This window comes from Zonotrichia albicollis, chromosome Z, assembly GCF_047830755.1.
Source record: "Zonotrichia albicollis isolate bZonAlb1 chromosome Z, bZonAlb1.hap1, whole genome shotgun sequence".
In the NCBI taxonomy this organism is placed as follows: domain Eukaryota; kingdom Metazoa; phylum Chordata; class Aves; order Passeriformes; family Passerellidae; genus Zonotrichia; species Zonotrichia albicollis.
In genome coordinates, this window is record NC_133860.1 from 27,729,233 (window position 1) to 27,752,887 (window position 23,655).

General features: G+C 43.3%; 1 protein-coding gene across 11 annotated transcripts in view; it reads right to left on the bottom strand.

Annotated features, from left to right (window-relative positions):
* The window catches only part of LOC102073150 (uncharacterized), a 110,852-nt gene that overhangs the window by 81,044 nt on the left and 6,153 nt on the right, over window positions 1–23,655 (bottom strand). For 2 of the 11 annotated variants that reach the window (XM_074532543.1, XM_074532547.1), the window contains exons 2-4: window positions 19,689–21,955; window positions 17,503–17,675; window positions 15,183–15,278 (exon numbers count right to left, since the gene is read on the bottom strand). In XM_074532543.1, the coding sequence (XP_074388644.1) occupies window positions 21,572–21,955 (384 nt within the window). In that variant the 3' untranslated portion in view covers window positions 15,183–15,278; window positions 17,503–17,675; window positions 19,689–21,571. The other 9 variants (XM_074532546.1, XM_074532545.1, XM_074532542.1 and 6 more) reach the window with 9 other exon arrangements.

Here is a 23,655-nt window from a genome sequence, read left to right on the forward strand (position 1 = left end):
GACATTTTAAGTTGAATGTTTTCTCCTCCATCTTCTTTGCCATGAAATGGAGGCACCATGATAAGAACACAGTATAAGCAAAACACTGAAATATGTTTTAGTAATGTAGTGTCACTGGTCTAGTTTTCTAATGAATTTTTAATTTCTTTCCTCACATGGGGACATTACGAGTTATTACTGATGATATTAGATCATATACAGGAGTAATTTTCTCACTAAGTTTACATAAAATGGCTAAATGCCAATGCACCAAGTGGGGCTTACTATATCTGGTACAGTAAGTATGCCTCTGCAGGTTTTCTGCAATCAATTTCCTGTATTTCATTAGCAGTCAGATAAAGGTCTTTTCTGAAAAGGGAAAATAAAAGCTATTGTGTGTACCCTGAGATCTGATGTTGCCTGTGATGATTTCTACAGGGTGATTAGAACCCAGTCTGGAATTAAAATTTGCATGAGACTGAAAATAAAGTTCTTTTGCAGATGTAGCTAAATGGACAGCCTGGTGCTTCTAATAACCACCAGGCTGTTTATTGAGGTTTACCACATTTAGCACAGAATACTGACTTGAAAACACACATAACCCATTGTTTTAATTTTGCAATTACTGATGTGTCTCTGACACTCTTGTTAAATCCATAGCCGCTAAAATCTTGCTGTTCTTCTCTTACTGTTACATACACTCACCTTTCACCCATATTAACTCTTCCCTTCTTGTCCTCCTTCTAATAGAAATTCCATATATTAGCCAAAATATATTATAATTGATAACAAGTTTACAGTAAGAATGGCACCATTGTTGTCATATTATTAACCCAAAACAAACTCCTTACAGCTAATGAAGGAAACTTGATTCTCTTGCTCTTTTTTATTTTTGATATCTGGAACATTTGACCTGGTGCAAAAAAAAGTGCTATTGAAAAATAAATGTATGCTTTTCCCTACACTTATTTTGAATTAGTCTTGATAAATAATTAAGTAATTCATAATATATTATTTAGATGCAATGGTTTTATGAATTCCAGAGGTATTTCAACTACAATTACAATAATTTATTTATCAGTAAAAGACTTACATAATCACACTTACAAATCTAGCAGACTGGAGAGACATCAGAAGGACATCCAGTATTTGCACACAGACTAGTAATTAAATTATTCTATAGGAAATATTCTTCCTACAAAACTGAAAGAAAACAAGCTAAAATACAATTTATAATATCATCCTAGAGTCTCTCTCCAACTATTGTGGGAAATGTCAATTTAATTGTAGTATCATTAAATGGTTGCTTGATTTTTTGTAGTTTAGTCTATCTCATTAATTATCAGGGGTAAGGAACAATGCAGGGAAAAATGGAAATTTTTGATTCTGTCACTACTCACAGTCTAGGATCAGAGGTGACTTACTTCTTATAACTGTGTTATGGAATTGTGTCAACTATGAATATTTCCTCAGCACATGAAGTCATGGAATCAGAGAATCACTAAACTAACTAAGCTTGAAAAGACCTTTTGGAGACAAATGAGGTAGAGCATATGGATATGATGGAACATAGTAAACTCACTTCATCATGGTGCAGATTGTAGGTTTCCAGATTCAAAGTTATGAGTTTGTATATGCCAAATGTCCATGTATATAAAAAAGGATCTGCTTAGCTGTTTTATGAGCCCAGCCATATGAGAATTATGGGAATTTAGAGGAAGACATAAATTTAATATTCATAAATTTCCTGCAATATATTTATATCCAGTAGTAAGATATTGGTAACACATAAAATCCCAAGTATTCAGCTGAAGAGGGATCTCTACAATGTATGCTTACACTAATTACAGCCATAGAGAAGTGGTCTATCTTGAAACAATTTTCCAATGTGAAAAATAAGTGAAGAATTATATCTTGCTCTGTTTCAGCCTGTACTGCCACCAGCCTGTACCTTCCGACACACCTAGAGTGAATTCTGACATGATACAGCAGCAATTGCTTTCTGTGATAGAAAATGGCAAAAGAGAGTAATTCATATATATATAGAAAGAGAGAGAGAGCACTAATTTTAAAAAGAAAACTAATTTTACCTTTTTTGGTCTACCACAACTGCTGCTGAATTAGATGGCAGGAAACTGCATATGTGCGATACCATCCTTTTAGCACAGGTTTTCTGTTACTGACTCCAGCTCTCTCATATAAGGTTATTGTAGGTTAGATTCCAATTACATTAAACCAGTACTGTTATTCTGATGATAATTATATTATTTTATTGCACCCTAAAATCTTGTTTCTTAAAGACAGTATTCTACATGACAGGGATGCTGGAGTATTTTTTATGTTAATGTCCCTTTCAGTCAACTGATATTATTAACAGAGACATATTTTTTAAAAAAATCATTGTTAAATAACTATTAAATGCCCCTTTTAATTGACACAGAGCTTATTCTGAAGGAAAAATTATCTCATTCAGACTATACAGGTTCTTTTTCAAAAGGTGAAATGCTGCTCCTATTTGAATCACAGATAGATTTACCAAGTTTTGACCCAAAGCACAAAATATTAATTTTTCCCAACAAACTATTCTAAGACTTTAAAGAACACAAACTGTGGACTGTCTCACATACTCATTTACTTATGAAGTTCATTTTGACCTGGCTACTACTTTCCCCATGCTGATGTACAAACTAGAGGTCAAAAGGCTAAGCAGAAGGTGATTCCTTATCACAATTCCCTATGCACTGGCAGTTTCCTTGCTTTATTTATTATGTTGGTGTGCTGATCTGCTCCCTTCTGCAACCCTGCTCACCCACCTCACAGTACCATCAAAACCATAATAGTAATTAAGCAAAAATATCTGGGTTCTTATCACACACTACACTTTGGCACAGATATTTGAATAATCAGCGTTGAGGAAGAGTGAATACCCAATCACTATTAATCTTGGGCCTGCCCTGGCCAGTTCCAAAAGCTGGACTTAAATGATCCTTGTGGATCATTTCCAACTTAGGACATTCTATGATTTTCTGCTTCAGATTTTAGTAAGAGCTGAAGGAACTGAGAAATATGGCAATAAAGCATCTACACCTGAAGGAGAAAGATCAGTTCTGCCCTTAACTCAGTGCATCCCATACATTAAATGTAAGTGTTTACCATTCTAGCACAAACCACCTTTAAAATGTGTTTTTATGGTGTAGGCCAGGCACAGAAATTTCAGAGTCAGTTATAGATTTTTAAATAAACAGCAAAGCACCTTGGGTATGAGGTGACAGTAGGGGCCTCCAAGGAGCCTTTTAGTGGCGTATGCAGAGCAGGTGGGTTGAGCCGCACCTGACAGTGCTGCGGAGCCAAGCATTAGACCTGCGTAGCATAATTTCTCCTTAATCTTTTCTATGACTTACAACAAGTTAAAATACCCAGGCACGATGTCATTAACTGCCTTTAGTAAGTACTTAAGACCTGGACTTGTTTGTTTTTTTTCGAATCTCCCTTGTCGGAGGAGCACACCGGCGCGGTGGATCAGTCGCGATAATAGTTACTCGGCAGCGGGGGGAGAAGAGAGCTCTGGCTGCCTCCAGCGGCGGCTCCTCGGCCGGCAGCGCTAATTAGAGGTGGTCACTTACAGCAATTAATGGCGGTAATGCAGCCCTGCGGTCGGAGACAGGGCAGGAGCAATGAGGCCGGGCGAGGGGACACCGAGCGGGAAGAGAAGAGGCACGGAGAACGCATCGGCGCAACCCGCCGCTTCCCGCCCATCCCATGCGCGCCGCCGCCGCTCTCCTGGAAAACTCCAATCGGAGCCGTCGTCGAGCGTGACCGGAGCTCGGCGACCGGACTGCGGCATCGCCTGGGCTGAGCTGAGACTGCGGACGCTGCGGATGCGGGTCGGTGGCTTGCGCTTCGAACCAGCAGGATCAGCTTGGGGAACCGGGGAGGGACGTGCGGCCTGGCAGGGAATCCGCGGGCTGAGGGCAACCTCTTCGTTTGCCAGGGGAATTTCCGTCCCCTCCTGTCCCTTCCCCACCTCCGCAAGCATGGATTAGCATTAGTAGCACAGAATTATGGGGAAAATAGGTTTTTTGAGGATTAGATTTAAAGACATAGACTGAACATTCCCTTTCCTCTGCATTACTGCATACATCCCTAAAATAAGTCTGTACAGCTTGGTGTCAGACTCAGTCCTGATCTCCACAAAGTGGATGACACAAGTTCATCCATGTCAGACTCTGACCTTGACAGGGTCACGCCAGCTCTACACCATAAACTATGGATGTATATGTATACATACACAAATGTACGTCTATAATTATATGTTTATACACCAATGAGAGCTTCAGGAAGAACAAAACAGGCGCTATTGACAAGCAACAGCACAATCAAAGGGCTCCTTTCTCCTCCTTTCAGACTCCCAGAAAAAGTGATAAGAAATGCCCTAATATTTACCTCATGCACTTGCTGTTTAATAGAAAATGTAATCGTCAAAGTCTGACATTTTATTTCTTCTAAATTAAAATAATGGAGGATGTAAGGTGTAATAAGTATGCTTACTCCAAGGTGAGCAGTCTTTGGAAGTGGGGCATGCTTTAAAAATTTTAGTGACCTTTTTACATAGTGTCTCTGTGGTACAGCTATGCACTCCTTTTAGCCAAAAGAAGTCAGAAACTGTTTTTAATTCAGATGGGAAGGGAGAAATCTGGCTAACAGGCAGTGAGTCCTTGGCTTCTCTACAAAGCAAAATATTTCACAATTTATTTGAAACAAAAATAATGAATTTACCCTATGCTATTGCATACTAATGAAAAGTTCAGGAAAGTAGAGGTGTGGTCATGAATATATCCATTCATACAAACAACACTTCTTTGATTGTGAAAGGTACTCCCTCCTCCAACAGGTGCCAGCTTTTGTTCAGCAGGCAGGGCACTAGTGAAGGACTGGCTTCTCTTTAAACCTCCCCATCACCTGCCTGCCCTTGCCCTGCTTCTGCTCCCGATCCAGGTGGCCCCAGCTGCCCCTCATTCATGAGTGGTTGCATGACCAAGTCAAAAAATAATTTATGTAGCACCAACACCTGCCCAGTTACCCCACCAGTCCTCTGCCTGCCCCATGCACCAGCATTCCCAGGGTCCAGGGCTGCAGTGATGGAACTGCTGAGAAATGCAGCAAGTGCAGCTGCTGAAGAGATGTGTTACTCAGCACCAGGGTAGTTTCTCATCATTTCAAGTTTTTATGTCAGGAACTCTACTGTGTTTTATGAAATGCAGATGGAATCCTGGTCACCTAGGTTTAAAACACATTCTAACAAAGCACACACAACTAACTCTTCACCATGCCTTTGAGCCGTTTCATAGTCTTCACTGCGCATGAATCATACGCAGAAGACTGACCTGAACAGCACTCAGAAACCATTATAAAGGGAAGTTAAAAAGTGGTAGTTAAAAAATGAGAGAACTGAAAACTGTCCTTCTGGTACCTGTACAAACACTGAGGTGCCCAGGTGGATTTCCTCCAGCACCTGAGGAAATACCTTTCTCATGGCTTTGTTTGTGACATTTCTGCTTAACATTAAAGAAGAAATCATCTGCTAGACTCATACAAAGAGATCTGTGTACTGTAAAGTACATCTACTAATATTTTATCAGTCCTAAACTGGAGGGTTAAAATAAATACATTAGTTTGCACAATTTATTTTTTTAATTTTATAAGAAGCAGTTTGGTTGCTTGAAATTTTCAGGAAATTATTATCCAGCTCTGTGTGCTGAAGTCATTGTAAGAAAATTAAACTGTTTGTCTGGCTGAAATAACTTGTAAATGAACTCATTTTTTTTCTGCCTTCTTTTGTTGTATTTCATGCATTGTAGGCACTAGCAATGATATTAGTTTTAGTGTGGGAAAATATTATAATTGAGATCTGCTAAGTTATTTGCAGACTTCAAGTTTTTCTTTACATCGTGCTGACATTTAGTACAGCCCCGTTGAGGAAAACAATGCTATCATTCATAGCTCTAGACGTAGATTTCAATCGACTTAAGCGGATATAATGAAACTTGGTCATTCACCAGTTACCCATAATGTGTTCTCAAATTTTCTCTCAGCAAAAGTATAATGACTCAGTATTGTGTGGTTGCATAGACAAGGACACAGAACAAGAGACACCAGTTTTGTCTGACGGTGTGAGAAAGTCGTCAAGGGATCTTTTCTTCCAGATGGTGTTAAATTCAGCTGCCTTTTTAACATTGGCCTTGCACAGCAATCTGCTGTTATCTTTTCACAAAGAATAAGCCCCAATCCCTGCTAGTTAACATGCATACTCACACAACCTGCAACTACCTTCCAACTGTTTTACAATGCACTGGTATGCTAAATAAACTTGATCCGGTCTCCTTCAGTGCTAGAACTGGCTTGGAGAGAAATGCCCACTTAGAGTTCCACTTTTTGGCTTTGGGTTTGGTTTCATTTCCCGTAACATAAAACTTTTTCTTTGGTTGATAGAGTGACTTTTTTTTTCCACACAAGCTTTGAGGGAACAACACGTAACAGGTCGATAATTCTAGGGAAGGATTAACTTTCCTAGTTACTGGTTGTGTGAGCCTGTTAAAGCATAGAATTGAGGGCCTGCTACCACATTTCCACATGGTCTCTTTCCCCAAGTCAGAAGTTTACTCTGTAGAAAAAAACATGCAGAGAAATGGGTCTCTGCTCCTGAAGAAGAGGAGGAGTAAGGGCAGTAATAGTAATAATAGCCAATAATATTTTATTGATTCATAATCACGTGACGTTATTAAGATACAAAACAATTTAAGATGACAATGGCAAACACGCGATTATAATGCTGCTGTTTTTCTCTGACGTTTTCTTTCACAAATTTACAACGAAGACCTAGACGCAAGCAAGATCTTAAGTAAATTAACCCCATTCATGCCTAAGTAAACAAGGGGTTTCCCCAGAAAACAGCTTATCGCCTTTACTGAAGCTCGTTAAGAAACAAGACCGCGCACTTTGTCATGTAAATATTAATTGTAGTGGACAATGGCTCGAGATAAATAGCAGCCCTAGACAAACAGTTAAACGAGAGGCGGGCACTCTGCGTTGAAAGCCCGGCTGCTCAAACACAGCTCTGATGTAAATAAACACAGCTCCCCTCACCGGGCGCTGCAGCAGCGAAACCTAGAGCATACGTAGCGCAGACAAAACAAAGGTTTAACTTCAAAAGAGCCTAGCCGGGGTCCCAGCCGGCACTGCCGAGGACCACGGGGAGCACCCTCCGGCCGAAACTAAGGTTATTTTAACAGCTACAGAGCGGATGGTCTAACTTTTTAGGCAGAATTCTTTGGTTTTGCTACACAGTGCTCCTGTTACTTCCAGAACACGCTAGCTGGATCGTTGTTCCATCCTTCTCACAGTGCAATGCGTGGCGTGAAGGTAAATATTCCCAGTATAAGCCCCAAACCAATGTTTTCTATAAGCAGTTCAATAACGAAGCGGAAAAACAAAGTAAATTAAATAATTATAAAGAGCGGCTAGCAAAGGTTTTGCCCCAGACGGATGGACACCGCTGACCCACACTCCCTTATCGCTGATCTTATTTTAATCTGCAGCAGAGAACGTTCGGTTACCAGCTCAGTAACACATTCGAGCGTGCCTCTGGACAAACCTTTAGGTCAAGACCAAAGAAAATATGTAACCCTGAGCAATGAATCCTCCTCAGTTTCACTGCAAGAGGTGCCTAAACAGCCGTCATTATAATGATAATATTTGTTAAAAACACAGGACTGTTTGCATCCCGACACATCTGCCCTGACCTTCCCTTCCTCCATCGGGACCAAAACCCGCGTCCCCTCGCGACCTCCGCGCGAGTTCCGCCCGGGCGCGAGTTCCGGCCTTCTCCCTCGGCGGGCACGGCGGGGGACGCGGGCGTGTTCTGCAGCCCCGTCCCTTCGTCTGGCATTTCTGGGATGGCAGTGGGTGGGAAAGGCTCTCGCGGGTGCCGGAGCGGGCTCCCCGGCCCCGGCCCCGGCCCCCGCCGCGCTGTCTGTCACCGACCGCCGGGGCGCGGCGCTGCCATTTGCCCCGAGCGTGGGAATGGGAGCGCCCAGCCGTTCACATCTCCGGCACGTCGTTTAACGGAATCAATTAGGCAAAACAGACCCTCCGCTTCTCCACCTCCTCCCCTCCTCTCCGTGTTTTTGTCAGGTCTGTATACGTCCTAATTATTTCGGTATGGCATGCCAGGGCTGTTTTCAGGATAGACCTGATCATCCTTAAACAAAAACAGAGGAGGCGCACACGTGGGTTTTGGAGTAAATGTCACTTTCATTTCCAATGCTAGGTGCAGAGCAAGGCATAAAGCATTTTTCCACACATTGACGGGGGGAGGGCGATCTCGTCTCCATCATGTCTTTCTGCTTCAGTAGCTTCCTCAAGGAAACCCTCTTGAAACAGAGAAGCATCTATGCTCGCGTTTTGAATAGAGGAATGAAATTCGGCCATTACTTTTTTCTCCATTTTTGTGCAACTCCACCGAGTTCTAAGTAGATATAAATCATTAAGCTTGCCTGCACTTCGCTGTAAACTTTTTCTGAAAGCCTGCTTTCACATGATTTGAAATTAACCTCAATGCTTTGTCTCAGATGCACACAGACAGGTTTAGGTTGGACTGTTGTTTTTTGTTGTTGTATTTGAGTTTTATTTTTCCTCAGTTCAGTAGTCAGCTCTGTATCATCAGCAGCACCATCTTCATCACCAACTACCACCTTTATTTTTTAAGGCCATTTCATTGCAATGAATTACTTTACAAAATGAAACTCAGCATTAGTTTTCTAAAAGAAAAAAAATATCCTCTTAGTCTGGTTTAATGCTGACCGTTCTTGGTTTCTCTTTATTTATTTATTCCACAGCAATAGTTGCATATACATTGTTTACCATCAGTACCATGTTGTCTCTGCAGCGGGTGAATATCCATTCTGTGCCATGCAACATCTTCATATTTTGGAATAAGTGTGCCATCAACTTCGTATTTTGGAATGAGTATGCCATTTAACTTTCTCCAGTCTCATCTTTAGCTGTAAAAATGTTAGATTCGATAAGCATTTCTGACCCTTTTTGATTTTTACTCTCTTGCAGCAGTCTTTTATTTTCACACACTGTATGATGATCTTGAAGGAGTTTTTACTTTCGGTTATCTAGCTTTATGAAGACCAAAACACTCATACAGCTAGATAACCAAAGATAACAACTCACTTCCCTCAGAATTTTTTTTTTTTTTGTCCTTGCTACAGTCCAGATTCTTTCTGGCAAAAGTATTTTTTCCTTCATGAGCACTAGCGCTGCTTTAAAATGTCATCCTTTTATGTAATTATTTCTGTATGTATGTGCAGCTACACAACGACCCCTTGCCATCAAAGTTTATTCCGAACTTTTTGGTTCAGCCAGTAATTTCCAGCAAAGGTAGCCATCAATTCATCTCTTAATAACAGAAAATAAAACCAGCTATTAAGTTGCGTCAAGCTGCATTAAGAGAGAGGAGCATCAATTCCTTTACAGGCCCCTATTTGCATTGTGAATCGCTTCGTTTCCACGAAAGACACCTTGGCCTCTATAAAGGTGAAAAGCCTTCGGCAATTTCCAGCGCAGTGTAAGGAGGAACAAGAAGGTGGGGAAAATCCATTTCAGTAGGAAGTAACAAGATGATTCGAGGATGCGGCTCCAGAGCTCCTTACATTGTACACGGCATAGAGCTCTTTGCCAAATGGTGGCAGCTTGATGGCAAATACCTTGCCTGCGTATGTATTTTGGAAGGGGGGGATTCGCCCTTTCTCCGAGCTCCTAAAGCTGGGCAGAAGAAGACGGCGGTCTTGCCGGCTGCTGCTGCTCCCGGTCTGAAAGAAGGAGAAAAGGACCATGACTGGAGGGCTTGCAGTGCCAAAATGTGGGCCAGCCCGGCAAGGTCAGAGGTCCTGGACCGCGGGAGACCAAGATAATGATGATGTCATGAGAAACTACGAGTACACACGGCTATTGATATGCATGAGCCACCAGCGGCCGGCGCCGGGACCGAGTCTGGTCTGGCCTCCAGCATCGCCGCCTCCGCCGTCCGGGTGCGGGATCCGCCCGCCGCCGTTACCTTTCTCCTCCTCCGCAGCACAGACCGCTCTGAAATCCAGAGGCCTGGGAGAGAGGACTCTCACGGCAACGGTAAGCAGCCTGTCCGACCCCAGGGAGCGCTGCTGCGCTTCTCCTAGGGCAGCCCCTCTGGTGAGAAGGGATGCCGCGGCGGGGAGCGGGGTCTTGCGCTGGAAAGCCGAGAAGGGGGCTGTGCTACGCAATGAGTCGATGTGTAATTACACCGACAATTTGCCCTGTCCTTATGTGTCTATGAGGGACTTTTTTTTGTTGTTGTTGTTGTTAGTTTCTCTGGGGAGAGAAGAGGTATGTATTTATTTTTACTCCGCATCTCTGTCGTACTTGGCGCCCATGGTGGTTCAGGTATTTACAGCGGGACAGTTGTGCGAGGCGTTCTCCTCTGCCTGTCTGTGCAGGAAGCTGCAAGCAGCAGGCTCAGCGTATTCTGTAGCTTCTATAACCTCTCTCCGCCCTTCTTCCCACCCCCCACTTCCTCCCAGCTGTGTGTGTTCCTGTGTCTGTGTTAGAATGCAGCACAGGTGAACATTGCAGCAATATTTACTAAGACCATGCATCATCTGACAAAACGCTTAAAAAAAAAAAAGCTGATTTATCGTTTCTTTTTATTGACCTTGTACTAAGAGAAAAGAACTGCATGCTGGTGTTACTCATGGAACAGACAGAGGAAAGTCTTGATGAGGATGTAGAGTTTCAGGATTTAAGTCTCTCAGCTCCTCCTCCTTCCCTCCCAGCCCCCCGCTAAAAGAACATTGTACTTTGAATTATTTAACATATAATTTGTATAGAATTTTTTCAAGTGCAAACATTAAAGGTCTCTTGAGTATATGTGATAAAATGAACCTTCTCACTGTGTTCTACCATGTTTACTATTGAAATTAATAAATGCACTTCAACAGCTCTTGTGTGCTGTGTTCCATGTAAGATACCTATAAAAAAATTCATCAGACAGACTATAGACTGCTCAGAACTCTTAAAGGAATACGAGACTAAAATTCATGCTGCTACTTTTCTAAGCCACAAAATAAAACATACAATCACAGTCTATGGGTCACACAGCATTTAAATGCATATGTTTGTAAATTAACCTGCACTTACATATATTGCTATTTTTAAGTCGATTTTTTTAAATTCAAGGGGTTAAACTGAAGTTGTTGATGCTCTATGTCGGCTACAGGGCTTGCTTGTATGATAAAGCTTATGTTCCCTTGTTTGTGCCCAGGGGAGCCATATGTACATGTGTCAGTCTAGGTGCATGTGTCTGTGTTTGTGTTAAAATATATATGCAGGTATATGTGGTTACACTGTAAAACAACAACTGTATCAACAAGCCTATTTTTATTGCAATTACAGAAACATGAAAATGGGGGAAAAATCCTATTTGTAAGACACAGCCCAAAATTAATACTGCCACCAAGAAGTAGCACACAGACATTGCTAATCTACTAACTGCTGAATCTGAATTCTGCGGGACATTACCAATTTACTTGTGTTTTCAGATTCTAAGACTTTGAAGCTAAGCACTTCTGTTTTAAACAGGTATTATATATCCTGGTATAGACTGTTTTTTTCGCCACCAGAAAAAAGAACAGGGTTTTTTTTTACCTGGGATACGTAAGACCTACTTGTGGCAGTGTTCTTTGATGAAAATTCAGAACTGGCACAAAAATGGTTAGAATTTTTATGATGCTGTGTTTTGTCTTACTGAGTTTCTTCACTATCTCTTGTTCAGGCATAACAGGGTCAACTGAATCAGATATCTGAAGCAACCAGAGGCACATGATCACCTTGATTAATATACAAAGTTCTAATGAGTTTATATGAGTTTTTCTGAGTTGGCAGATAGGCAAAAGATTTTTTTTGTGGCAATAACTAGGGGAAGTTTTGTTGGTGATCAAGCATGTGTTGCACAGGACAGGTTTGTGAGCCTATGCATTAAATTCTTTCAGTCAGAGGCATGAAATTACAAGTGATCCTTGCATATGTGTGGGTGTCTGTGCATCTATGCTTACATACAATTGCATATGTACATATGTGTATATTAACACAGATGCATATGTACATGTTAAATGCATGCGTGTCACCAGCTGTCACACAACCAGATTTAAATGCAAGATACGTTAATGTAAATTGGCGTTTTTTCAAAGAGACAAAGCATATTTCTAAAACACCAAACTTTTTTTCACAGCCTCACTTACACACTGACTTTGGAAGTAACTGCAATACACCTGACATATTTTGTTGATTAATAATTGGAGCCTAAGCATATCAAAAGAGGCAATGTGGTGGTTATGACCCAGCTGTTCATTAGTCTTATTACCAATTACATTTTCGAGCTCTGAGACATCAAGAGCCTCAAAATCATAATGAGTTTAACTTTTTGCTTATTCTGAATATGAAAATAGTTTCAGCAGTTGTAAAGCACTTTTCTAAAACTGGATTGTTGCCTAGCATGTTGAAAGTTTAAGAAAAGCACAGTTGTGAAAATTCTGTCCAAAACATCACCTGGATTGTGAAAAGCAGCTGTTAACACTGCCCACTCTCTTCCAGTTTACATAATTGTATAAAACGTACTTATTCCAAAGTCACTGTAGAAATACCTGCTTATTGGAAGTTATGGAATACAAGACACTGACTTTTTCCTTCTAGCTCCCTAGCAAATTCCTGCTAATGGCTTGTAGATTGTCATACTTGTTTTCTAATCTTTTTATAGGTCTCCAGATGGCTGTGACGTAAAAAAGAAATATCCTGTATGGATTCCTTAAGAGCAAACCATCTCTATTGACATTAAAGAGGAATGCTTATGATTCTCTAATTATTGCAATCAGACCCCCATCCTATCTCCAGCCACATCGCCTTCTTTGGGAGGACTCATAGGAACCTCACTTAAGCTGCAGTGACATACATAAGAAGTGTGTTGCATAAATTCCCTTTTTGCACTAAATTATGAAAAAATTCATGTAAACATTGTGGCATGCCAGTAGAGTCCAAGGCATTTTTCTCTGTAGAGCAGCACCCCTTTTCTCCCATTCAGGTAAGTCATTCAACTGCCTCACCCTCAAATGAAGGTGGTTTACAATTTCTTTTGTGACCACAATTTCATTTTACAAGCAACAGATTATACTTCTCTTACATTAAACATAGAGTATGAAAAAAGGTACAAATCCAAATTCTGATGGTGAAAAGACAAAGTATCAAGAATTCAAAGTCACAGGAAAAGAAAAATCAAACCCCCCCCAAACAGTCAGTTTACACGTGGAAACCATGTGCTGTTAAAGGATATGTTTTCTGTTGGTAATGTATACAATATCATCTGACTTTTATTAAAAAAAAAAAAAACAAACAAAGATTACCATTTCTTGTTGCAACTGTAACTACCTGTGGTGTGAGTTGTTTAAACCTGAAAAATAGCCCCCTAAAAAGCAAAGGATCATTTAAACATCTTGTTCCAGAAATATATACGAATGGATAAATCTATGTGATTAGAAGGCACTGAGTATATTAACTTTTGGGATTATTAGATAAATCACTAAAACACTTGACCCTAGATTAAAGGTGGAAAAAACTAGTTACATTCCCTGCAAATGATTTAAGATGACACAAAATAGATATGAGTGATATACTCCTGTATCTGCAGGGTTAAAGACGGTAATCAATATTTACCAGAAATATTATATATAATGTAATGTAATGTAATGTAATACAATATAATATGTTTATTTTAAACTGCATTGTTATTTCTGAAGAATTACACTTAAAAATAAAAGGCTAACAATATTATTTGGGGCTCCTAAACAGAAGGGGAGAAAACTATAGAGGCAGATCTGGGATGGAAACTGTAGAGGCAGATCTGGGATTTTTGTACTATAAACAGCCAGTTACTTAATAAAGGTTGGAGGCCTTTAGCCTCCTAGCCTTCAGCTCAAAACAGGCAAAATATATTATATCAGCACTTTCCTGCCAGATTTCCCACACATTTCCCACATTTCCTGACTGATGATGTCCTGAAACCAGAATTACTAGGAAGGCATAGTCTGTATTTACATCTCTGCAAGCTTATCAAGGGCCGCGGGGGTAAATAAATACAATGTAAGTTGCTGGTTTTCATCACATTATATCGATCACAACAGCCTCAACTAAAAAATTATTATTGTTATTGTTGTTGCTGCTGCTGCTGTTGTTATTTCCCAGGCAGCAACGCTGTTCTTAGATGTTGCGATGAGGCAGTTTCACCTGATGGACACGAGTGGACTGCGGTTGTTGAAGGATGACATTGTTTTGCTGGAAAGGACAGGGGGATGCAGAGGGGCACCCTCGGGCCAGGGTGAGTGGCTGGGCAGCTCCTCACTGGCCCTCCTGCAACTCCATTGGAACTGTCCTGTCCCGACACTCCCTTGCCAGATGCGTTCCTGTGCTGAGCAGAGCCATTTTGGCAGGGATAGATTTTGGAAAACCCGAGAAGTGATGGTCCACTGCGTGGGAGGTAGCAGATGGACTAACTGCTGCGAGCAATCCTTTGCGCCCTGACTAGCTGCAAGAGATGCCTCTGGCTTATCTTTTCTCTCCCCTTCTTTTTTCTTTTCCCTCTGCATTTCTTTCCTCCACCGCCCCCACCCCCCTCCCACTCCACACACTTTTTCGGGTGTTTGTTTGTTTGTGTGGTTTGTTGTGTGGTTTGTTAACTGCTATTCTTCAACTCTGTGTTTGCTCTTGTGCCTGCACATCTTCCAAGGGCAACCAGGCACTGCAAAAAAACTCCCGAGAAGCCACAGCTGCTCAGCATCCGCTGGCAGTCTGCTAGATAATTAACATTTCCCGCAATTAAATACAGCCCGACGACCAACAGGTTTAGCAACAGATACAAAATCGGCTCACCGGTGTAAGCCACTGTGTCTAGTCATAACCCCTGCCTTGTTAATGAAAAGTCCCTTGCCGAGAGTGAGAGAAGGCAGCTGAGCGACCCGCTCCGGCTACCCGGGAAATCTGCATCTGTCAGGGGTTCAGCACCCAAATTTTGCAGGGAATTCAGGACACACACACACATACATAAACACTGCAGTACTTACATATCTTCGCCTTTATCAGGGAGTGATTTTTACCCCACATGTAGGGTGGTGAGCTGAGCCTCTGGTGGCAAACAAAGATTCTCACAGCCAAGGCCCCTAGGAGCAGAAAAAGCTCTTTCAGGTCTCCAGAAATTCAAGTGTTTCCCCTCTCCATCTCTATTTAAAAGTATCCCTTAAATCCATGGTGTTGTTCTTGCTCCAACGACTCTAAAATAGTTTAAAATCTTCCATCCATGAAAACGGGGGAGAAATGGAGAAAGTTGGCTTGGTTTTGCCATTGTTTTTTTCTTTTTCCACACTTTTGCCCACACCCTGGAGTAGAAAGTGAACTGTTGTATGTGAGGTTCTGCAAGATTTTGGGGGTTTGGCCAAGGTCTAGTCCAGCCTCTCTGCTGAGGAGGACGTGCTCTGAAATTCAACCAATTTCCCCAACGCTTTTGTTGCTGATGAACTGAAGCTCTATTGTTCTTCATCCATTGCCACGGTCTTTTTCAGTTCGTACTATACGTTATGCATTGTCAGAGATAATGAATTTGCACCAAAACCTCTCATAGTCCCGTTCTGACAGACAGAACAAATTAGAAATGTCTAGTGCAGAGAAAAGCAATGAGTACTTTTTCCCTAGAGAAGAAGGAAGCTTGCATTTCTTTGGAAACATTAAAAAAAAAAAAAAAAAAGAAGCAAATGGTCGAGCTTCCTAAGGTGTTTTCCTCCAGTTCACTTCTGAAGAACAGTTTCATCTGAGTCTTGTTTCTGGGAGGCACTGATATTTTGTGCAACTTTTGTCAAAACCAAGCAGCTGGTCAACAGCAGGCAAAACAACAACAACCAACAACCACCACCAAAAAAAAAAAAAAAAAAAACAAAAAAACCCACCAAAACAACAAAAACCCCAAAAATCAAACAGGAAAAATAATGGTGTTAACAGAAAACACTCTTCCCATTCTTGTTTTAAGGCGAACTTGTAGCGTGACCTCTTGTCACTGGGAGGAGGATGTCCTAAAGCACTGCCGTTTCCTTCTGCCCCCTCTCATCTGTCTCTCCGGGTTTGAGAACAGCATGAAAACACCAGTAAAAGCCCCACCTAGCTTTTAGGGTGCGGGGGCCGACGGGAAGAAGTTTGAGTTAGCGCCGGAACGGGAGGTGTGCTGTGAGGGAGGGGTGGAAGGAGAGATGGAGGAGGAATAGAGGGATAGAGAGAGGTATGCAGGGTGAGGGGACGGCAGGACGGCTCATCCCTGCTCTTGCCCCTGTCTGGGGGCGTGTGGGGTGTGACTGAGGGGGGCCGATGTCGTGCTGGCCCCTCACTCTGGGTCGGGTACACACGGCGGGCGTCCCTCGGAGGCGAGGGGGCTGCTGTGGAGGTTGGCGGTGGGAGGAGCGACGCTCAAAAATTACTAAATATATACATACACATATGTACACCCTACAGATGCCCTTACACAGACACATGTGTGTGTATGCTTGTGTATGCATATGTATTCATCCATCCATATAAATATTTATAGATATGATAACAAGCCTATGTTCCCCCCGGCGCTTGGCTCCAGGGAGAGGGAAGGCGCTCTGCCGTTCTCAGCTGCAGATTTCTACGGAATGTTTCCACGGGGAGAGCCCCGCAGCAGCCCCGGGCAGGCGGGCATTCCCTGCCGGCACAGCCTTCGGAGACCTGGCGGACAAAGAGAGCTCTGTGAGGATCCAAACGCCAGCCCCGAGCGAACCGAGGGAATCCAGCACGAGTGCCCGACTGCACGAAAAAAAAAAAGTAAGAGCGGACAGCGGTCCCCCGGTCAGAAACACACTCACGTTTCCGCTTCTTGGAGAAGGCATTTAAGTTTAGTTAGGATACTGAAGGGAGATGCAGTGCATGAGTACGCGGTGTGCAGCCCTAGGAACGGTTGTGCCGAGGTCCATAGAGATGCTCTGGAACAGCTCATAGAAGGCTGAAAAAGTGTAAATAATTCAGTAGAAAAGGAGAGAAACTTTGGTCCTAACAGAGAACATCACTCGTTTCTAAGCCACCGGCTACATCTCACCCTGCCGCCTCGCCGTCTGAAGTTCCCCGAGAAGTTCTCCCAAACATCATGACACACCGCAGTCTCCAAAAGGCGAAGGGAAAGAGGAGGACAGAATGCTCTAATCTACGCCCCGCCAGTACGGTATCTGTAGTTCACCGAATCCCCGCATACACGGCATCTCCTCCCGGCGGAGTGAGACAGCATTGCTGCAAAGCGGTGAGAGCGCCTTGCACTTGCAGATCAGACGGCAGCGGCTGCGACCCGAGATGAGGGCCGCGCCACCCCTCCGGCCGCCAGCGTACCTTCCCTCTCTCCGCGCCCAGAACCTGCGATGCACTGCAGAGCAGCGCCCGGATGAATGCTGCCCCCTCACCGGCTCAACGCTCCTCTGTCATGCAGCGCTTTGGGTAAGGAGGGGGGAATTTTCTTTTTATCTTTTAAAGTTGCTTGGAAGTGTCTATTTTCCGCTCGTTTCCTGCAGAAAAGAAGCAGCAAATAACGTCCAAATACCACTACTACTACAATTACTGATATATGTATATATCTATATATCTATATGTATGTATATATATATATAAATTGAAAGAAAAAATATAGAAAAGGCTAGACGGACTCGGCAGCACTGAGGCGAGGTCGGCTCTCTTTTGGGGCCAAGCGTTGGGCTGGGCAGCACTGCTCCTGCTGCTAGAGCTTATTTCACGGAGTAGAGTGCGGGCGGGAGCCTGCGCACCCGCGGAAGAGCGGGGAGCATCTCCGCGGCTGCGCCCTCGCCCCGAGTCCCCCCATCCCCTCTTCACGTTCAAGGCTTAGCGGAGAGGTCGTGTCTACTGACGTCAGCTGAAGGCATTCTGCACATCCGTCTACACTTACATCCATTAACGAAAGTAGGGCAAGAAAAAAAATAAAAAGAAGAAAAGAATATACAAATTCCCCTGTTCGGAGAAGAGACCGCGGATCCTGGGAGCGATCGTCCCTATTCGCAAAGATCCTAATTAGCGGGAATTAGTGGGGCCTCCCCTTTTCTTCCAAATATCATCATCATTATCAACAAAACAAACATCCCCGAAACGAGCGATCGGGGCCGGGCGGCCGCGAGTGGAAGAGTCCATATGGGAGCGGACGGCCGCGGTGTGTGAGCCGGAATCCACTGTTGTGCTGTTCTCTTTTCCTTTTTCTGCTTCCGTTTACTCCAGCGTTTGTTACTTTTAATACTGATGCTTATGTAAGGTATATTTGCATTATTTTTAATTTACTGAAAATTGCAGCCTACCACTTGTCCTTTGCTCCTCCTTTTCTATTTCTTCAAATATCCTTCTCCTTTCCCCCATTCCCTCCTATTTCCCCGTGCTTTGGTGAGACTGCAGTGTGTCTTTATATCCAGTTTCCTCCACGCTTCTGTTCTGTATCAGATTACTGATTATGAACAATGTTAGTTTTATAAATCAAAGCGCATAAGATGTTTATTGAACATTAAAAAGGCTCGAGGGTCTTACTACCCTGGTCAGTTATCACAACGCTAGCTGGAGACGGGAAGTTGATTATCTGAGTAACTTCATATTAAGAAAAGCAGCTTTTAGAAATCACCAACACACCCCTCCTTTTCCGTCCCATTTTAAGGTATAAGGCAATATAGATAAGGGGTGTAATGGGGGCAATTTAAATGGATTTAAAAAATTTCATTGCAGTTTTGCAGCCTCTAAGTGCACTTGTATCTGCCTTTATTTCAGAAATAGTTTATTTCAAAATTCTTCCTTAAAATATGCAGAGCCAGGTACAGAGAGCTTTCTCTGAGGAAGACATTTTGTAATTATTTTCTTAGGTGCCGCATTATTAAATGTGTGACATACGGTTTCTAACATGTGCATGTTTGAATCCAGCACCTAATTTTTCATAGAAAGAGCATTTAGATTTTTTTAAAAAAATACTGCTTGTAGCCTTACACCTGCTTTATGCGAAAATCCATAGGCCTTGAATTATATGACAACCACAGGCAGCACATTTCAGTTTACCTTAATGTGTAATCAAAAGAAAGAAGAGTAGTTTAAAGAGTAAAACCAGAAGATTGCTCTGTTTTTATAGTCCAGGAATGTTGTTTTTAAACGAACAACGTCATTCAACTTAAAAAAAAAAATAAAGTCCATTCATAGTATTTTTTTCTTTTTTGAAAGCTCAAGTGCATGCGTAGGTTATGAATGACTTGCCTGACTGGACATAGCGGGCAAAAGTTATCCCTCCCCAAAGACTGCTACGCATGTATTTTTTATCATAAAGATTGGAGTGTCTCTTACTCTGTGCCCGTTTCATCACAAATATCTTTTAATTCTTTGCCCTTTCTAACGTTATTCCCAGCGGTACTCCTCGCTCCAGTTTTACTCCTACGCTCACGTCACCCAGTAAAAAACAGTCATGTGCCTACACGTAAAACGTGTGAAAAAATAATACTCTCCCAAAATGGAAATCGACACGGTCATCCATCAGATTAGCTTACCACATATAGCAGCAATCCATTAAGAAAGCACCATTTCTACACATTTTTACGAATAGCGGGTGCCGGAGATTCCCGGTCCGCGGACGGCTGGGACTCCCATCTCCTTTAATGAGCACACGTGAGCGCAGGTGGAGCTGCCGCTCCCTTGAGGACCCGCATTGGCGTGCGCGGGGAGGCAGGCAAAAGCGAGCGTGGGTCTGTCTGTCTCTCCGTCCCTGTAGCGCATCCCGCATCGTGCCCCGTGGTGGCTCACCCCGCAACCCTGACGGCACGGGGGCAGCCCCCGCCCCCGATCAGCCCCGCCGGGGTCCCGGGGGTCCCCTCGCAGCTTCCCTCGCCCCCTGCCCTCCTTGCGCCGCTTTTCTGCACGGCGGCGCCGCGAATCACAGCGGTGTCTTTTGTATCAATCCCAGGGCTGGAGGGGGGGCAGCGCGCCCCTTCCTGGCCCTGCCTGCGCCTCTGCCGGGGCCACGGGCACAATGGGAGGAGCTACGTGTCCCCTCAGATCCCGACACTTGACACTTAAACATGGAGTGTGGAGTACGAACAATAAATATAGCCCCTGCCCCTTCTCAGCTGCCCCGCATACACATTGCCCAATACCGGCCTAATATCGAATTTACCGCTAAAACCAGTGGCGCTTATGTTCCACTGCGCATCTGCACGGATCTTCCAAGGTGGCTAGAATGCCACCGAAGTTGGCGATTTCTTGGATTCCCGTCCAAGGATAGATGAACAAATGAATATATAACAGAGCTAATAATGCTCGGATTTGGGGTGGCCGCTGCATGAGACAGATTGCTGGGTTGTAAATAATAAATGCCTGAAATAAATCCTTTTCTCCATATTCTCATTCATTTCCCCCATCATCCCTTTTTTTCCTCCCCACCAATGCTTTTAATACCCATCCTTCTCTAAACCAAGTATTCAGCATCGTACACTAAAATTTTCTCCCACTTCTCTTCATCCCTGTCTTATACTATATGTAAATAATCCGAGCTGCATATTGTTCTACATATAAACTTTATTTTTAGAAAAGTGAAGGTGCAAGTACAGTGGGTATAGTAAAAGTATTTTTTCATTTTCTCTTTATTTTCTCTCTACTTTTTGTTTTGTTCTTGCTTTTTTCATTTCCCCTGCAGGACTGAAATATTGAAATGAAAAAATGCAGAACGTCAAACAGATAATATTTGGTGAAATAATTAAAATTTGGCATGACAATTTTTTTTCCTGTAAGACAAAAAACTCCAGAATTTAGAGTTTTATCTGTGCATACACACAAACACGAAAATCTATTTTTTTACACACAAGCTTCCAGTGAGTATACACCCTCACTGTGTACCTCCTCTAGAAATAATAATAAAAAGTCAATGATCATTTTTTTGTGGTTCAGAACATGTCTCCTTATTAGAAATACAAAGGCAGAAATCAAGAGAAGAAGAAGAGGGGATGGAAGTTGTGTTTCTTTTATCCAGAATTCATGTGATCGCTGAATGTTAAGGTCTTCAGAGGCTGAAGTATACCAAACGCTTTGTTAGGTGGGTTTTGGCGAGCATGCAGAATGCTAGCCCGGGATGACTGGCCAGAGAAGCCGACTCTGTGCAAGGCATGATTCTGGCTTGTGGCACGGGCTGAAGAGGAATGAACCAAATTTCCTCGATGTCGTTTCTGTTCTTTTATTTTAGTATTCAGTTTATATCTAGGTGTAAAATAACTGACCGAAAAGACAAGGTTTGGAATGCACTGCTATCTCTCTGTTTCCTATGAATGTGGTCCCTAGCAGGGGAGTGAATTAGATTTTTTTTTTTTTTGCTGTTTTTATGGGTTGCCTTTTTTTTTTTTTCCTGTTTCAGACCTTGTTATATTTTGATTTGATTTTAAATTCAGTCTGCAGGTACGAAGTTCACATTTACCTCTCCCTCCCCGCCTAGTGTACAATGCCTGGGCAGGCCGGACTCCACTTCTGAGCGGGGAGAAAAGGCGGGACGGAGGCGGGGCTCCTCTGTGGGATCGGTCTCAGGGAGAAAAGGCGGGGAGGAGGCGGGGCTCCTCCGTGGACCCGTCCCGTGTCGGCCCCGCATCCCCCCGGCGGCGGGGGAGCAGCGCCCCCTCCCGGTGCCCGTCCGTGCGTAGCGCTCGCGCCGAAAGCGGGTCCTGCCGTCCGTCTGTCTGATAGCCCGCTGTCCTGCTGATACCCCACCGATACTGTACAGGACGCGCCCTTCCAGTGCTGTCCCACTGACACCCCTGGCCGCCGCGTACGGACTCTGCTCCAGAAAAATGTTAAAAATAGTAATTAAAAAAAGTTAAAGTGGCAGTAAAAAACGCGAACTATTGAGATATACCTAGCGGGAAGAAGCGTGCTCCGCAGATAGAGCATCCCTCGGGTGACAGGCATTTCGGCCCTCCGCCCCGTCTCTACTCCTCGTCCCCAGAGGGGATGGGGTGTGGTAATTATCACCTCCTTCCCCTCCCTACACCGCGCTTCGCATGTTGTTTACGGCGATCAAAATACGGCGTCCGTCTGTGGGTGCCCGTTTGAAGAGAAGTTGGGCTTATGAAACGCAGGGGGCGGGAGCTGCAATATCTCAGGGAACAACAATATTTTAGTATTCGTCCCTGCAGAATGCCCCTCCGCTCTTTATTGAATTTGTACCGGTGTTGCGTGGAAAGATCTCTTTCTCGGAAGTTCTTGTTAGCTTATCGTAGTAGGCTTTTATCTTCCCTCGATTCTCCCTTCTACTTTTTTAAAAGTAATGAAAACGAAAGGTTTGATGTTACAGAAATGCAATTCTTCAGCGAGGGAACGGCGGGGAAGAGCACTAAACGCAGTAGGCTGTCAGGAAAACGATGTACTCCTGGCAAGTTAGAGGTCGTGGTTGATTGGATTAATCGCGTCTTCTTCTTCTTCTTCTTCTTTTTTTTTTTTTTCTGTTTCTTTTCGGTTTTGGTAGTTCATTAGTGGAACTTTCTCCAAGACGATGTGTTTCTATGATTGACTCTTTTACATCTCCTCTTAGGAATTTGTGGTATTCTCATATCTCAACAGGCTGTGAACAAACAGAAGAGTAACCTGTCTGTCTCTCATAGAACGTTTCTTCTGCACCTCCAGGAAATTATTTCAGAAAAATTATAAGAACATGATGTGTTGTGTGGGTGTTGGTGCTTCTTTTTAGCTGTTTGGTGTGGTTTTTTCTTTCTTTTTTTTTTTTAATTTTCTTTTCTTTTTTTTTTCCAGTGGGGGCTTTGGGCTTATGTCCATAAAATATTTAAATTTAAAAGCAGCGTAGCTGCTAAATGCTGTTGCAAAATCACGCGACACATGTCTTCCCTCGACGTGTTTTAGCTGCCGTGCTGCATATGCCTATGGGTACAAGCAACGCACACGGAAGGAAATACACAAAATTCGGCTACATCTACCACATAGTAAAACCCGAGTGTAAATTTCTCCTTCCGTCAATAGCATAGCAATTTCGAGTTATTTTTCTTAGCATAGGCATCTCAGCCAAAGGATCGAGTAGATTATCTGAACGCCTCCTTCACTCCGGGCGGTGGGAAAATAAAGATTAAAAGCAACGACAAAACTGACGGGCTGCAGAGGTTCGAGGAAAGAGTGGAGGTGGCCTTTATCCGTTTGTCCTTCTGAGAAGGGTGTTGCTCCTCTATTCTGGTAACACCTCAAATTGCGATGATTGTTTTGACACCAAAACGACGGTTCTCACTCATTTTTGCCCTCTGCAACATATCACCGTCCTTACCGGCGTCACCGCGTCTCCACGCTGGTGCCACGCCTTGCAGACGAATGGACGAACAGACGGACAGAGCTGCAGGCACCGATTCCAACGCTGCCGGAGCACCAGTCCCCCTAGCCAGGACATCAGCATCCTCATGAAAACATCGCAGTTTGGATGCTTATACGCCTGTTGACAAAACGTTTCGGAGCTCTCCCAGCGCATCCCCCGAACCG